Raw genomic sequence first — 14,566 nt, 5'->3', positions numbered from 1 at the left:
GGGAGGCAGCTGAGGCTCCATAGGAAGGTGGAATCATAGAATAGCTCAGGCTGGGACTTCAGAGATCATCTACTCCAACCCCCCTGCCATGGGCAGGGACATCTCTCCATCAGACTGGGCTGCTCACGGCCTCACCCAGCCTGGTCTTGAACACGCCCTAGGAGGGGGCAACCACAACCTCCCTGGGCAACCCATTCCAGAGTCTCACCACCCTCATAGTGAAGAATTCTTCCTCAGCTCCAGTCTAACCCTGCTCTCCCTCACCTTCAAACCATTCCTCCTTGTCCTGTCTCTAGACATCCTCATGAAAAGTCCCCTCTGCAGTCTTCCTGCAGGCTTCACTTCAGGTGGTGGAAGATCTTGTTTCTCACCTGCTGATGCTGGGAGGAGCAGTTAGGTCTCTGCCTGGGGTCCTCACAGCAGATACTTGCCCAGGAGTAGCAGCAGTGCTGCCTCCATCAGCTAGGTCTGCTGTTTCTCAGGGGAGATCCTCCTCCTCAGAGCCTAAAACAAATGATGTGTCCAGCTAGGGGAAAAGCACTGAAATTGAAAGGGGACTTGACCCACAGGGACAGCTCCATGGGGAGGTAAGAATAACTGCGTGTTCTACCCCAGATGTTGTCATGTGTCTTCATGATGGCAATGTTTCAGAGGCTGGAGCAGTGAGCCACAAGCCCCAGGAGGAACAAGTGGCCTGGGAAAGGGGCTCCAAGCAGCAGAGCCCAGCCAAGCTCCAGCACTGCAGGCAGGAGCCAGCACACTTGGCAGCCACCCTGAGAGGCTGCCTCAGGCAGCAAACACGTCGCCTTCAGACGCCGCTTCTGTGCTGCCTGTGAAGGCAGCAACCAAAACAAGCAGCAAGTTTTTTCTCCATGCTGGTGAAGTCTGCCCACAGGGGGATGCTGATCTTGCACCAGCTGTGGCCACCCACAGTGCCACTCTGCCAGGCTTTGAGGACACACAAAGCAGGGAAACATCCTGGCCTGGCATTAATCTGGTTGCAGCAAACCATCTGGCTTTGCTCATCCCCCTTCTAATCCCAGCTCTGCCAGCCTCATCCCTCCCCACAGGGCCTCGGCGCTCAGTGATCACTCTCTTGCAAGGCAAAGTTTGGCTCCAGTGAGTTTTATCTCTAGAGGAGGAGAGCAGCGCTGCAAACAGTACATGATCTGGGGGGAGGGGGAGTCACAGAGCAGTGGTGAGCTGAGGTGCACGGCCCCCGAGGCCGCGCAGTGCTGGTGGCAGCCAAGCAGCATGCGATGGGGCTGGGGAAGAGGGGGCTCGCCAGGACCCGTGCTCTGCACCAAGCCCCCCAGACACCCTACTGGGCAAACACCACCACCAGAGGACTGAACTTCACCCAGGCTCAACAGGGCAGCTAAGAGCCCCTGGGACCAGCCACAACCTGCTCTGGACTAGCACCACGTCCTGCTTGGCTCCCTTTCCGCGCACGGGGCAGGCGACTAAAAGCAGCAGCAGCAGTTGGCTCAGGCGGTCAAGCCGCTACGTAAGGAATGGAGTTGGCCCATCATTAAATAACAGGAACAGGCTAGGAAGCGAAGATCCAAGGCTCTGGGCCGAGCAGCCGGCCCCTAGCAACACCTCTCCTGCATCTGCACAGGGACCAGGCCCTGGCCCGGCGATTTGGAGCTGGATTGTGCTGTCTGGGAGCTGGGCCCAGGCTCTGCCCGCTTCAAGGGATGGATGGCAAAGCTACACGGCTACTGAGAACAGGAGGGACCCGGTGCTCCCCAGCCAGCATGTGGGAGTGTGGGGGGGAGAAGGGAGGCTACGGCTCAGGCTGGTGGGACTAGAAGCCCTTCTCGATGCTGAGCGTGCGGCGAGTGACGTGCTCCATCTTGCCCGAGATGTACTCAGTCAGGCTGATCTGGTAGTTGGCCAACATCTTCAGCATCAGCCGCAGGTTCAGCCACCACTGCTCCTGGGGCAGCCTGTGCCTGCGCAGGGAGGGGACGCAGCTCCAGAGCGGCCCTGGGGACCGCTGGAAAGGTTTCCCCTGGGACCTGGTAAACTGCTGGGGCAGGGGGACAGGGACTCACTCGAAATCGGTGACTTTCTTCAGCTCCGTCACGGGGCTGAAGGCCACCACCTTCTTCCTGAGCCCGATCACGCAGGCAGAGTCTCCCGAGTTGGCGAACACACGCCCTGGGAGGGGGACACAGCTGACCACGGCCACCTCGCCGGGGGCCGAGCGGCCAAGTCCAGAGCGGCAGGTGCTGCCCAGGGCCACCAGCCTCTCCCCACAGCAGCAGAGGTCCCCCCCCAGCCCTCAACTCACCCTTGCGGTAGGCCTCCTGCAGCTTCTCTGACATCCACAGCACCGCCTTCACTCCCAGCTTGGTCCCATAGTTGCGGTCAAAGGGGGTGGGGGCTCCCCCCTAGGGGCAGAGAGATGGCAATGTCAAGGCCACCCAGCTCCTGGGGCAAGTGGGGACCCGTGTTGCCCTGTCTCGCATACCTGCTGGAGGTGGCCCAGGACATTAATCCTGCAGTCAAAGATGCCTTTGCCCTCAGAAGAGTAGAGGTTGTAGAGGAACTCAGTGGTGTAGTGCTCATGGCATTTCTCATTGCTGGGAGAACAGAGGGAAGCAAGTAGGGGACTGCCTCTTAATCTGGAGGGTCCCTCCATGGTTCCCTAAACACCTCTCTTTTTACTGTTTTGTTCTCCCTGAGGCCCAGAGCCCCAGGCCATCTTCCCAGCAGGACCCTAGGGGTGGGATGGGGACACCATCCAGTGCATGCTTGTCCCCATGGCTGAATGTGGTGGCATCCCTGTGTACCCACCGTGCTGAACCCCACTGCACCCAGGGACCCTCTGCAGCTGCAGGAAGGGCTCAGATCTGGCCTTACTTCCCGCCATAGGGCTGGGTTTTCAGTGCCACATCCCCAGGGGGTCCCCAACTCACCGCAGCACCAACCCTCTCTGGATATCTGTCTTCATTTTGTCAGTCAAATGCTCCACGTTGGCCTGCAAGATGAATTCCAGGATGCTGCTGGCAGCCATCCCAGGTGCTTCCGGTCCTCTCATGCAGTCCCAAGTGTCATTAATGTCGACCAGCAGCTTCACAGCGCTTGGCCACGCGCCTCCAAACCCTGCCCTGCCCCAGAGACCTCCCTTTCCCTGTTTTCCTTCTGGTTTTACCCCAACCATGCTGCTAGAAAGAGCTCCTGCCCCACTCACCTTCAGGTCGTGGATGGTGAAGGGATCTTCATAGACATAGGCAGCATCGGCGCCCACCGCGATGCCAGTGACAGTGGAGAGGTAGCCACAGTAGCCCCCCATGGTCTCCACGATGAAGACGCGGCGCTTGGTGCCCGAGGCCGACTGCTTGATGCGGTCACAACTCTGTGCCAGGACAAGCAGGGGGCATCACACCAGGACAACCCATCCCTGCCGCCCGGGATGGGACACTGCTTCATCCCCACACCGTCCCGAAACACGATGGGCAAGCAGGACAGCTACGTGAGCTGCACCCTCTGCCCCGTCCCTCACCTCCATGGCTGCATTGACAGCCGTGTCTGAGCCCAGGCTGAAGTCGGTGCCAGGCACGTTGTTGCTGATGGTGGCAGGGATGACACACATGATGATGCAGAGCTCCTCGTACTGCCCACGGGCTTCCACCAGCTGCAGCACCCCCTCGTAGGCCTGCAAGCAGTGGAAGGCTGGGGAGATGCTGGCTCCATGGCTGGCTCCACATCCCAGAAGGGACGGTCTGGGGTAGCTGCACTGCCTGGGAAGCCAACAGCCCGCCCGGGCTCCCACCAAAACGGGGCTGAGGGTTCCTCCGCACCTCGAAGCCGCCGATGACCAGCAGCCCCTGGATGTTGAACTTCCGCACATTCTCCACAATCTTTTCCATACAGGTCTTGGGCAGTGTCCTGCAGTAGGGTAAGGGGAGAAGAGACTGTGAGGTGAGGACAGGGACCCCTGCAATCCCCAGGGACAGCAGTGTCCCCTCTGTTACATCCCCTCGTCCCCGGGGCCATGCTTACCGCTTGGTGCCCAGCATGGACCCTCCACGTCCCAGCCAGCCTGCAACATCGTGCCAGCCCACCTCACGGATCTGCAAGCAGCAGCACTCACTCAGTTTTGAGTTGGTGAAGAGGACCCCACCACCCCCTCCAAGCCCAAACTGGTCCCCCTGGTTAGCTCACAGCACCCAGGCTTGCTGCTCCTCTCACCTGCCCCTTGGCCAAGCCCTCGAAGCCATCGTTCACCACGTAGACAGTGTGCCCCTGGCAGATGCCGATCCGCACGGCCGACCTGACAGCAGCGTTCATGCCGGCTGCAGGGGCACCCACGTTCAGGATGGCCAGGCTGAAGGGGCTCTGTGGAGACAGGGATGAGGACAGTGCATCACTCTGTGTCCCCAGGGTGGGGATGGTGTCCCCTGCCACCCCCCCAGTCCTTCTCACCTTCTCCTGCGCTGGCTTCTGGTGTGCTAGCAGCTTGTAGATGTTCCAGTTGTTCTCAAAGCTCCTGCAAGGACAATACAGCATGGCTCCGAGGCACTGGGGGAGTGACCTTCCCTGGCTGCAGGTTTCCCCTCCCCACAGAGAAGCCCCCATCCCAACATGTCACAGAATCACAGAACACCAGGTTGGAAGGGACCCCAAGGATCATCTGATTCAACCTTTGTAGCTGATGGTGCAGTTGCAATGAGCTGGCCCAGCACCTTGGCAAGCTGAGTCTTAAGCTGCCCAATGGAGGGGAATCCACCACTTCCCTTGGGAGATGATTCCAATGTCTGACTGTGCTCATGGGCGAAACATTTTCTTCTGGAGTCCAACTGGAATCTCCCCAGCAGTAACTTGTCCCCACCACCCCTTGTCTTCTCCATGGGACTACTGGTACAAAGGGTGTCTCCATCCTCGTGGTAGCCACCCTTTATGTACTAGTGACAGCCACAACCGTGTCCTTTTGGCCACCCCATCGGGATCTCTTCCTCCCATCCCAGTCCCCACTCCTCACCTCCCCCGGAGCTGGATGGCCTCATCAAACCTCTTCTCATCCATGGCCTTCTGCACATCCTTGGTCTTGGAGAGGGAAGAGAAGCAGCACCATGACACTCCTGCTGATGGGAGAGGAGGGGAGCGGGACCCCCACCCCGTGGGCTGGTGTGCCTGTTGTGGCCCCAGTACTCACCACCTGCACACACTCCATGAGCGGCAGCCGCACGGACTGGTTCCCCGAGAGGCTCACCACGCAGGCAGGGGTGTCCGGCGTGGCCTCCAGCAGCGCCATCACTGCCTCCATCCCCATCTTGCTGCTCTGCAGAGAGGAAGGGGCACCCCCCCAACCCCATGAAACCAGGGGCACACCCATGCCAGACGGGTGGGCTGCTCCCCTAGGGTCACACGGGGATGGCTGCTGGCACGCAGCTGGGCTGACCAACAGCCCTGCAACATCTGCAGCTCATGAGGGGCAAGGGCCACGTGGGGACTGCCTGAGCCCCACCCCAGCGGCCACAATCTTTGGGAGGGGTGAAGGGAAGGCAGGCAGAGTGTTCCCCAGCTGCCTGCTCCTTTCTGCAGGGTGATCCCCGCAGGTGTGTGTCCCCTTTGGGGCAGTTTTAGGCTACCTCTTGGAAATTTTTCCCAGATCTTGAACAGAAGGTAGTAGAATGTAAATAAATCCCCACTGGGTGTAAAAAGGGAAATCAAGACAATTCTAAACAATCCCATTGGAGAGAGAGTTCCCAAACATTTAGTTCCCAAAACAATTTCTCTCTTCTCACTTCTTCCCTCTGGGAGAGACTAACTTGCTTCTGCTTGACCTTGGCTGCATTGTTTTGGCTAAGTCTAATATCTCCGCTTCTTTCTCTTGTCCTTTTGGTACAGGGTGGGTAAGGGGGAGGCAGGGAGACAGAAGCTGCTGCAGCTCCCCTGGTCTTTGGCCAGGGAGGGTCCTTGTGCTGTTTGTTAGTTGTAAATACTGTCTATTTTGTACATATTCATTGCATTCCGTTGTAGATTGTAGCCCTGCTTGTAAATACAGCTTTCATTTGCTTCCAACTGAGCTGGTCTGGCAAATGTAATGTTGGGGGGGGGGGTGGAATTTTCAACCCCCCACAGGTGGCTTCCCTGTGGGCAGGCAGCTGTGCCTGTGTTTGCCTTCCTTATCTGCAGGCAGCACAGCTTGGGCTGATGAAGACAGGGTAGGGGGCATGAAGCAAGCTCTTCTCCGCTTCCAACTGAGCTGCTCTGGCAAGTTTAATGTTGGGGGGGCGGGGGGGGGGAGTTTTCCAACCCACCACACCCCTCCCAGGACCTACCAGCACCCGGTCAAAGGCTGAGGGGGTCCCTCCGCGCTGCACGTGGCCGAGGACCGTGACGCGCGTGTCGAACCCCAGGCGTTTCACCACCAGCTGCGGGAAAGAGAGGGCCGTACAGAGGGGGCACCGAGGCACCGTGGGCTGCAGAGCAGGTGCCGGAGCGGGCGCTTACATCCTTCACGTAGTTGGAGGAGATGGGTTTGCCGCTGCGGTCGATAGCGCCCTCGGCGATGATGATGATGTTGAGCCGCGACCCTCTGCTGCGTGTCTGGGAGGGGGAAACAGCAGCTGCTGCGGCTCGGCCAAGACTCACCGGTGCTGGCCAAGGCTGAGCGTCCTCCACCCGCTGCTGCTCGCCGCCTGGAGGGCAGCCGCTCAGGTTGTGGGCGGTCACGTCCCCAAGCCGGCCAGAGCTGCCCCTGGCACGGCAGGGCTGGATTTGCGCTCGGCTGAGTGCCCTGTTTCACAGGGACAATGGCAGCAGCTCCCGAAGCTTCGCAGGGATCAGGCAGAGAGCTCAGCCTGGGTCCTTGTGGGGACTCTCTGGGGTAAAAAGGGGAATGAGGCTGCAGAACCACCCCCCAGTCTCACCTCCCCAAGCCTCTCGCACATGAGGTCCTCCCAGCCATCCTCTGGAGGGGATTCAGGGATGAAGAGCCAGTCGGCACCCGAGGCCAAGCCGGACACCAGCGCCAGGTACCTGGAGGGACACAGCGGTGGCAGCAGTGCCCCAGATGGTGACATCTTGTCCCAGCGATGGGGACCCCCACCCTGAGGCCTTACCCGCAGTGGCGACCCATCACCTCCAGCACGAACGTCCGCTGGTGGCTGCAAAGGCACAGGTGGGAAGAGGAGGGTAAGTGTGATGCCCTCTTAGGTCATAGGCTCACAGGATGTTAGGGGTTGGAAGGGACCTCCAAAGATCATTGAGTCCAACCCCCCTGCCAGAGCAGGACCATAGAATCCAGCACAGGTCACACAGGAACACAGCCAGAATGGTCTTGAATGTCTCTAGAGAAGGAGACTCCAACAGCCTTGCTGGGCAGCCTGTTTCAGTGCTCTGTGATCCTCACAGTGAAGAAGTTCCTCCTCATGTTGAGATGGAACCTCCTGTGCTGTAGTTTATATCCATTGCCCCTTGTCCTATCACAGGGTGAGCAGAGCCTGTCCCCTCCCTCTTCACCCCCAGCTCTCAGATATTTATATCTGATATTTATTACATCCCTTCTCAGTCTTCTCTTTTCCAGGCTAAAAAGCTCCAGGGCTCTCAGCCTCTCCTCACCAGGCAGGGCTCCAGTCCCTTCAGCATCCTTTTAGCCCTAGGTTGGACTCTCTCCAGCAGATCCCTGCCCCTCTTGAACTGGGGAACCCAGAACTGGACGTAATATTCCAGGTGAGGTCTCAGCAGGGCAGAGTAGAGGGGGAGGAGAACCTCCCTGGATCTGCTGGACACACTCCTCTGAACGCGCCCCAGGATCCCATTGTCCTTCTTGGCCACCAGGGCACATTGCTGACCCATGGAGAACTTCTTGTCTACCAGGACTCCCGGGTCCAGCCCCCAGCCCGCTCACCTCTGTGCGGTGGTGGTGATGGCATCAATCACCTCCATGATGCGGTGCAGCGCCGAGTCGGTGCCGATGGTCATGTCGGTGCCGCAGAAGTCATTGTCGATGGAGCCCACCAGCCCCACGATGTTCAGGTGGCAGTTCTCCCGGGCCACCTCTTCACTGATCTGCCCTGCAGAGGGAATGGCCACACCACTGGTGATTCTAGGGCGCTCCTTGCTTCCCCCCAGCCCAGATCCAGCAGAGCAGTGGAGGAGCCCAGTCCTCCTTTGGGGTCATAGCAACGTGGTAAGACCTCTGACCCTCAGCGTCTCTTGCATGCTTCCATGCCCAGGGAGGTGGTGGAGTCACCATCCCTGGAGGTGTTCAAGAGGGGATTGGACGTAGCACTTGGTGCCATGGTTTAGTCATGAGGTCTGTGGTGACAGGTTGGACTCGATGATCTTTGAGGTCTCTTCCAGCCTTGGTGATGCTGTGATCCCCACCCACCAAGGGGTTTTGGGAAGGGGAGGGTTCACCCACCATCTTGGACCAGCTCCTCCAGCAGGCCGCCCCACTCGGAGCGGAAGATGTCGGCGCCGGTCAGGCTGCCGTCCCCACCAATGACACAGAGGTTGGTGATGCCGTGCTCCACCAGGTTACGGGCGGCACGCAGCCGGCCTGCCCGCGTGGTGAAGGCTTTGCAGCGGGCACTGCCAATCACCGTCCCACCCTGGAGAGACAACGGGGGAACACAGCTCGTGGTACAGGCTGGGTGGAGGCTTTTGGGGTCCCACGTCCCCACCAGTGATCCTCACCAGCTGGATGATGTTGGAGACGCTGAGCCAGTTGGCTTGCTTAATGTTGTCTCCCCCCTCCACCAGCCCCTCGTAGCCCTGTAAAGAAGTGGGAGGCAGAGGTGAGGAGTGCCCCAGCACAGAGGCCATCAGTGCCTCCCCCCACTCACCCAGTGACTGGGAGCAAGGAGGGACACCAACCTCATAGATGAGGAAGACCTTGGCTCCCACGTATATCCCCATGCGGGTGACGGCACGGACAGCGGCATTCATCCCTAGGAAAGCAAGATGTGAGCCGGGCTGGTCCCCAGGACCCCATGCACAGTAGGAGACTGAATCCTATAGGTGACCCTGAAGTGTCCCCGCGAGTTGGGGGCACCCACGCGGGCAGAGACTCAATGCACAGGTGGGAGCTGCAGATGAGCAACTGCCCCAGAGCGAGACTTTGCTGGGAACAGCTGCTTAGCCCCGGGCGGGGTGGTGGGGTCGCACAGCAGAGCCTCCTCGTGGGGCCCGTGACCTCCCACAGAGGGCACTCCGGGTGCGATGGGGACGGGGAATCGCCGGGGGTGGCACGCACCGACCCTTCCTCCCTAGCGGGGAGGCGGGGAGAGTACGGGAAGCGGTAAGCAATATGGAAAGAAGGGGGGTGTTCCCCCGCTCCCTCCGCCCGCCCGGCCCGGGGGGAGCAGGAGCCACCTTCCCGCTCCGCGCCCCGAGGCCCCGCGGACTCTGTCCCCGCCGCGCCCGGGGAGAGCGACACGAAGCGCTCCCAGCGGGGCCGAGGCCGCCACCGGGCTGCTCTTCGCCACCTTCACCTCCCGCCGGGCCCTACCTTGCGCGTCCCCGCCGCTGGTGAGGACGGCGATGGCCATACCGGCCCCCGCCATCCGCAAGCGCTCCAGCTCCGCCGCCGCCATCGCTGCGCTCCCGGCACCGGCGCCGCCGCCGGACCCGCCCCTCACAGGCCACGCCCATCGCTGGCGGGCCCACGCCCATAGACCACGCCCCTGGCGCGGACGCGCCCACTCCCGCGCGCTGAGCGTCGGGGCAGGGGGAGTGGAAGATGCTGATCGGGGCGGGAGGGGTCCGGATCTGGAGGGGTCCTGACTTGGGGGGTCCTGATCTGGGGGAGAACAACCCTGGGGATCGGTGCAGGTTGGGGGGCAGCTCCATGGAGAAGGACCCGGGAGTTCTGATGGACAACGGGACGCCCGTGGGCCAGCAATGTGCCCGTGTGGCCAAGAAGGGCCAGAGGTTGTGGAGTCTCCTCTGGAGACTTTCAAGACCCACCTGGATGTGTTCCTGTATGACCCGCCCTGGGTGCTCCTCCTCTGTCAGGGGGCTGGACTCGATGATCTCTGGAGGTCCCTTCCAGCCCCTAGCAGGCTGGGAGCATTGGGGCTGTTGAGCCTGGAGGGGAGCAGCCTGAGGGGGATCTCATCAGTGCTGATCAACACTTCAAGGGTGGGTGTCTGGAGGATGGGACCAGGCTTTGTTCAGTGGTACCCAGTGACAGGACAGTGAGGAGGAACTTCTTGAATGTAAGGGTGGCAGAGCCCTGGAGCAGGCTGTCCAGAGAGATGGTGGAGTTTCCATCTCTGGAGACATTCAAAACCCTCTTGGGAGTGTTCCTGGGTGACCTCCTCTAGGTGAACCTGGCTTGGGAGCAGGGTTGGAGAGGATGATCTGCAGAGGTCCCTTCCAACCCCCATCTTTCTGTGCTTCTGTGCTGTGCCATACTGAGCCATAAAGCACAGAACTGTTTGGGCTGGAAAAGCCTTTTAAGATCAGCAAATCCAACCATTCTCTAACTGCACCGAAACAGGTATGAAACTATGGCCCTCAGCACCACATCTCTGCCGCTTTGAAACACTTCCAGGGATGGGGACTCAACCACCTCCCTGGGCAGCCTCTGCCAGTGTTTGAGAACCCTTTCAGTCAAGCAGTTTCTTCTAATATCTAACCTAACTCTCCCCTGGTGCACCTTGAGGCCATTTCCTCTCCTTCTGTCACCTGGGATTAGGGAGAAGAGACCAAACAACACCTCACTGCAACCTCCTTTCAGGGAGTTGTAGAGAGCGTGGAGGTCTCCCCTCAGCCTCCCCTTCTCCAGGCTGAACACCCCCAGCTCCCTCAGCTGCTCCTCACCAGCCCTGTTCTCCAGACCCTTCTCCAGCTTCATTGCCCTTCTCTGGGCCTGCTCCAGCCCCTCAGTGTCCTTGGAGTGACAGACCCAAAACTGACTGCAGCACTCAAGCTGTGGCCTCACCAGTGCAGAGTCCAGGGGACAATCCCTGCCCTGCCCCTGTTGGTCACACCGTTGCCGACAGAGGCCAGGACGCTGGTGGCCTTCTTGGTCACCCAAGCACACACTGACTCATCTCCAGCTGCTGTCAGTACTGTACCACGGCAGAAGGTGCCAGGATCTGGCACCCCAGGCTGTGCCAGGCTGTGCCAGTGGAACGAGCTGGACACTTTAGTATACTTTCTATATATTTTTTTCATTTTAATCTCTTAACACTTTTGGCTGTAATTAAACCCCAAACACACAGAGTGAGCTCAACCAGGGCTTTCTCCTTCTCAACCCCTCCATGCCCAGGGCATTGCACCGGCTGCTGGGATGCTGCATCTTGAGGGCTCTCTTGCCAGGGATGGGGGTCCTGTGGCCCCAGCATTTACTGAGAGCACTGGCACTGGACAGCCACTACAGGGCCCGATGGGTGCAGCATGGTGCTGTGAGGCTGCTTCCCTCCATCCCTCCCTTCTCCTGCTGGAGTGCTCCTCCGTCGCTGTGTCCCCGCTGGCCCCCTGCATCACCCAGAGGAGCACGGACAAGGGGTTCTTACCCGGCCAGCGGATGGGAAACCAGAGGTAGGTGCTGGCTGCTGCCTCCTCTGCCAGCCAGCGCAGTGCTGGTGCCGGGATGTCCAGCAGGTCCTGAGGGGAGCCTCATCCCACATCCCCGCCGCCGGGGGCTGCGGGGCCAGGCGCTGTCGGCACGTCCGGCAGGGAAGGGGTGCGGGTGGCTCAGGCTAAGGAAATGGGAGAGACTTGGCTGGGTTCCTGATCTCCACCTCCTGCAGCCCCACCTCCCCGCTCCCCCTTAACTGCTGGCCAGGCCAGCGGTGGGGCCACCATTCCCATCCGCATCCCTGTCCCTGTCCACATCATGCTCCGGTTGCTGCTGCTTTGCGGGGCCCTGGGCTGCGGGGCAGACCACGCAGGTGAGGCAAGGATACGGCGGTGGTGGGGCTGGAGGGGCCTGGGGTTGGCATGGGGGACACACACACACGGCTTACAGGCAGGGAATTGCCCGTGGGTGATGTCTGACATCTTTTGCAGCCCCACTCGCCTTCACCATGCTGCAGCGGACCCGCATCTCCCAAGGCAACTCTCTCTTCTGGGGGAATGCCAGCCTGGATGGGCAGCTCAGCCATCTCTTGGATGGGCTTAATGTCACCCAGGTGCTGCCACTGGAGCCCCCAGATGCCTGGGCCAGGCGACAGAGAGAGGTGACCTCCTACCTGAACTACTTCAGCCAGCTGGTGAAGCTCTTCAACAAGGAGAGGCCCATCAACTGTGAGTGGTGCCCTGGTGGGATGCGTGGCTCAGTGTGAGGGTGGGTCCCTCTGGGGAAGGGAAGCCCCCTCTGCACTGCCTGGGCATGGGGATGATGCCCTGGAGGCAGCCAGGCAAAGGGATGGAGCTGCAGCCAAAATGGAGCCATGTAAACCCCCTCTGGGCAAAAGAAGCCCTTCTGCACAGACAGGAATACTTCACCTGGAGCCAACCTGGCAACCTCCTGCTCAACCTCCTGCTAGCCCAAGGGCTGGGGGCTGCAGCCTGGGGGGGATGGTGAGGTATAGGCATCCTGCCTGGATCCCACCTGCAGCCCACAGCCTTTGTGGGAGGAGTGGGACACCAGTGACAATGGCTTTGTGTTCCTGCCTGCACTGCCCAAGCCCACGCTGATGCCCCTGCCCAGGGTGTGTTTCGCCTTCCTTCTCTTTCTTCCCCCCAAACCCAGTTTGGCCCCAGCTCTGCATTTCTCTGCCTGGCACTCTGGGAGTACTTTCTCTGGGTCTCTAGTGTGAACCCCACACCTCCCCTGGCGCAGCATCCCCAGGCTGCCTGTGCCTCCTTCCACGGGAGCAGGGAAGAGCTTGCTTCGTGCCCCTTACCCTGTCTCCATCAGCCCAGGCTGTGCTGCCTGCAGATAAGGAAAGCAAACACAGGCAGTGCTGCCTGCCCACCTGTGGTGGGTTGAAAATTACACCACCCCCACCACCCCCCCAACATTAAATTTGCCAGAGCAGCTCAGTTGGAAGCAAATACTGTGTTGGTGGAGACCCCATCCCTGGAGGTGTTTAAAAGCCATGTAGGTGTGGTGCTGATGGACATGATTTAACCTGGCAGTGCTGGGTTAATGGTTGGACTTGATGACCTAAAAGGTCTCTTCCAATCAAAGTAGTTCTATGACTCAAATGAAGCTGTATTTACAGGCAAAACTGCAACCTGCAATGGGATGCAATGAACATGTACGAAAGAGACAGGATTGACACTATTGCCAGGGATTTACAGTGAACAAACAGCACAAGGACCCCCCTGGCCAAAGACCAGGGGAGCTGCAACAGCTTCTCCCTTCCCTGCCTCCTTCCCTACCCCCCTGTAGACAAAAGGGACCAGAGAAAAGAAGAGCAAGGAAACTGTTAATAGCAATCACAACCAAGCAGCGCAGCCAGGGGTGCTAAAGCCGGGAGAAGCATCAGCCAGAGCCCAGGAAGCGAAAAGAGAGAAGATTGTTCTGCAAACTAAACCTGGTGGTAGATACCTCCCCAATGGGACTGTTCAGAACTATCATCACTTTCCCTTTTTACACCCAGTAGTGCTTTATTTACATTCCACTGCTTCCTGCTCAAGATCAGTGACAAAGGCACAGCCTGAAACTACCACCCCAGCCCCGCGGCCGAGCTGGGCGCAGACCGAGCTGGGGATGGCTCGGGCGGAGCGCGACCTGCTGCTGGCGCCGGCAGAAGGCTGCCGAGGGGGGGTGGGAGTACGAGGGGGGGTGGGAGCACACCAGTCCTCACCCCACTCCCTCCCTCCCTCCCCGCAGACACCCAGAGCCTGCGCTGCCACCTGGGCTGCCGCCTCTTCCCCAACGGCAGCGCCTACAGCTTCTACGAGGTGAGCCTCAACGGCACAGCTTTCCTCAGCTTCCACGTCCCCAACGCCACCTGGCAGCGGCGCTGGCCCGGCCGGCACGCCGTGGCTGACTACGCCCAGAAGGAGCTGATGAAGTACCCCATGACCACCCAAGCCCTCCAGCACTTCCTCAACACCACCTGCGTTGGCATCCTGCGAACTCAGAGTGCCAGGACTGGTCCGTGCCCGGGCTGGGGAGGGCAGGGGGTGGTGTGGTGGGGGTGATCCCCGGCTGTGACCTCCATCCCTCTTGCCTCTTGCAGGAAAGCAGAGCACTCGGTCGCACGCCCCGCTGGTGCTGGGCCTGATCCTGGGGACCTTGGCCCTGCTGGGCATGGCCGTGGGCATCTTCTTGTGCACAGGAGGGAGCTGCTAGCGGAGCCGATGCCCCACATCACCTCGTGGAGACAGAGGATGGACCCCACCAGCACAGAATCACAGAGAATCACAGAACTGCCAGGGTTGGAAGGGACCTCAAGGCTCAGCCAGTTCCAAGCCCCCTGCCGTGGGCAGGGACACCTCACACTGCAGCAGGTTGCTCACAGCCACATCCAGCCTGGCTGCAAACACCTCCAGGCATGAAGCTTCCACCTCCTCCCTAGGCAACCTGTGCCAGGCTCTCACCACCCTCATGGGGAAAAACTTCCTAGCATCCAATCTGAATCTACCCACTTCTAGTTTTTTTCCCATCACATCATTGTCACCCTGTGGATTCAGGGCC

The 14,566-nt window shown here is 60.0% G+C and overlaps 2 protein-coding genes across 2 annotated transcripts; one reads left to right on the top strand and one right to left on the bottom strand.

Moving 5' to 3' along the window:
• Positions 1 to 1,102: 1,102 nt before the first annotated feature.
• PFKL (phosphofructokinase, liver type) lies at positions 1,103 to 9,613 on the bottom strand. Its single transcript, XM_054175588.1, has 22 exons — positions 9,473 to 9,613; positions 8,839 to 8,912; positions 8,659 to 8,736; positions 8,384 to 8,573; positions 7,868 to 8,033; positions 7,080 to 7,124; positions 6,888 to 6,996; positions 6,469 to 6,564; positions 6,297 to 6,389; positions 5,168 to 5,293; positions 4,994 to 5,058; positions 4,438 to 4,501; positions 4,204 to 4,350; positions 4,015 to 4,085; positions 3,813 to 3,900; positions 3,515 to 3,667; positions 3,203 to 3,367; positions 2,928 to 2,989; positions 2,480 to 2,591; positions 2,300 to 2,399; positions 2,061 to 2,166; positions 1,103 to 1,958 (listed from the first exon to the last, which is right to left on the bottom strand). The coding sequence occupies exons 1-22, from the start codon at positions 9,555 to 9,557 to the stop codon at positions 1,811 to 1,813; spliced, it is 2,343 nt and encodes a 780-aa protein (XP_054031563.1). The 5' UTR covers positions 9,558 to 9,613; the 3' UTR covers positions 1,103 to 1,810.
• Positions 9,614 to 11,680: 2,067 nt separating this feature from the next.
• PROCR (protein C receptor) lies at positions 11,681 to 14,295 on the top strand. The gene is given in 4 exon segments (XM_054175603.1): positions 11,681 to 11,864; positions 11,983 to 12,219; positions 13,757 to 14,023; positions 14,109 to 14,295. Coding segments are annotated over 4 exon segments (801 nt in total). The 3' UTR covers positions 14,222 to 14,295.
• The last annotated feature ends 271 nt before the right edge of the window (positions 14,296 to 14,566 follow it).

The sequence above is a fragment of the Dryobates pubescens genome, chromosome 32, assembly GCF_014839835.1.
Source record: "Dryobates pubescens isolate bDryPub1 chromosome 32, bDryPub1.pri, whole genome shotgun sequence".
Taxonomy (NCBI): domain Eukaryota; kingdom Metazoa; phylum Chordata; class Aves; order Piciformes; family Picidae; genus Dryobates; species Dryobates pubescens.
This window is presented reverse-complemented; position numbering and strand designations above follow the sequence as displayed.

Excerpts from the sequence above, each read along its gene's own strand:
- PFKL (XM_054175588.1), bottom strand. The coding sequence starts at position 9,557 with ATGGCGGCGGCGGAGCTGGAGCGCTTGCGGATGGCGGGGGCCGGTATG. Across the intron at positions 6,997-7,079 it reads GTGATGGGTCGCCACTGCGG|GTACCTGGCGCTGGTGTCCG; the intron begins GTAAGGCCTCAG and ends GTGTCCCTCCAG. Across the intron at positions 6,390-6,468 it reads CCTCCAACTACGTGAAGGAT|CTGGTGGTGAAACGCCTGGG; the intron begins GTAAGCGCCCGC and ends TCTTTCCCGCAG.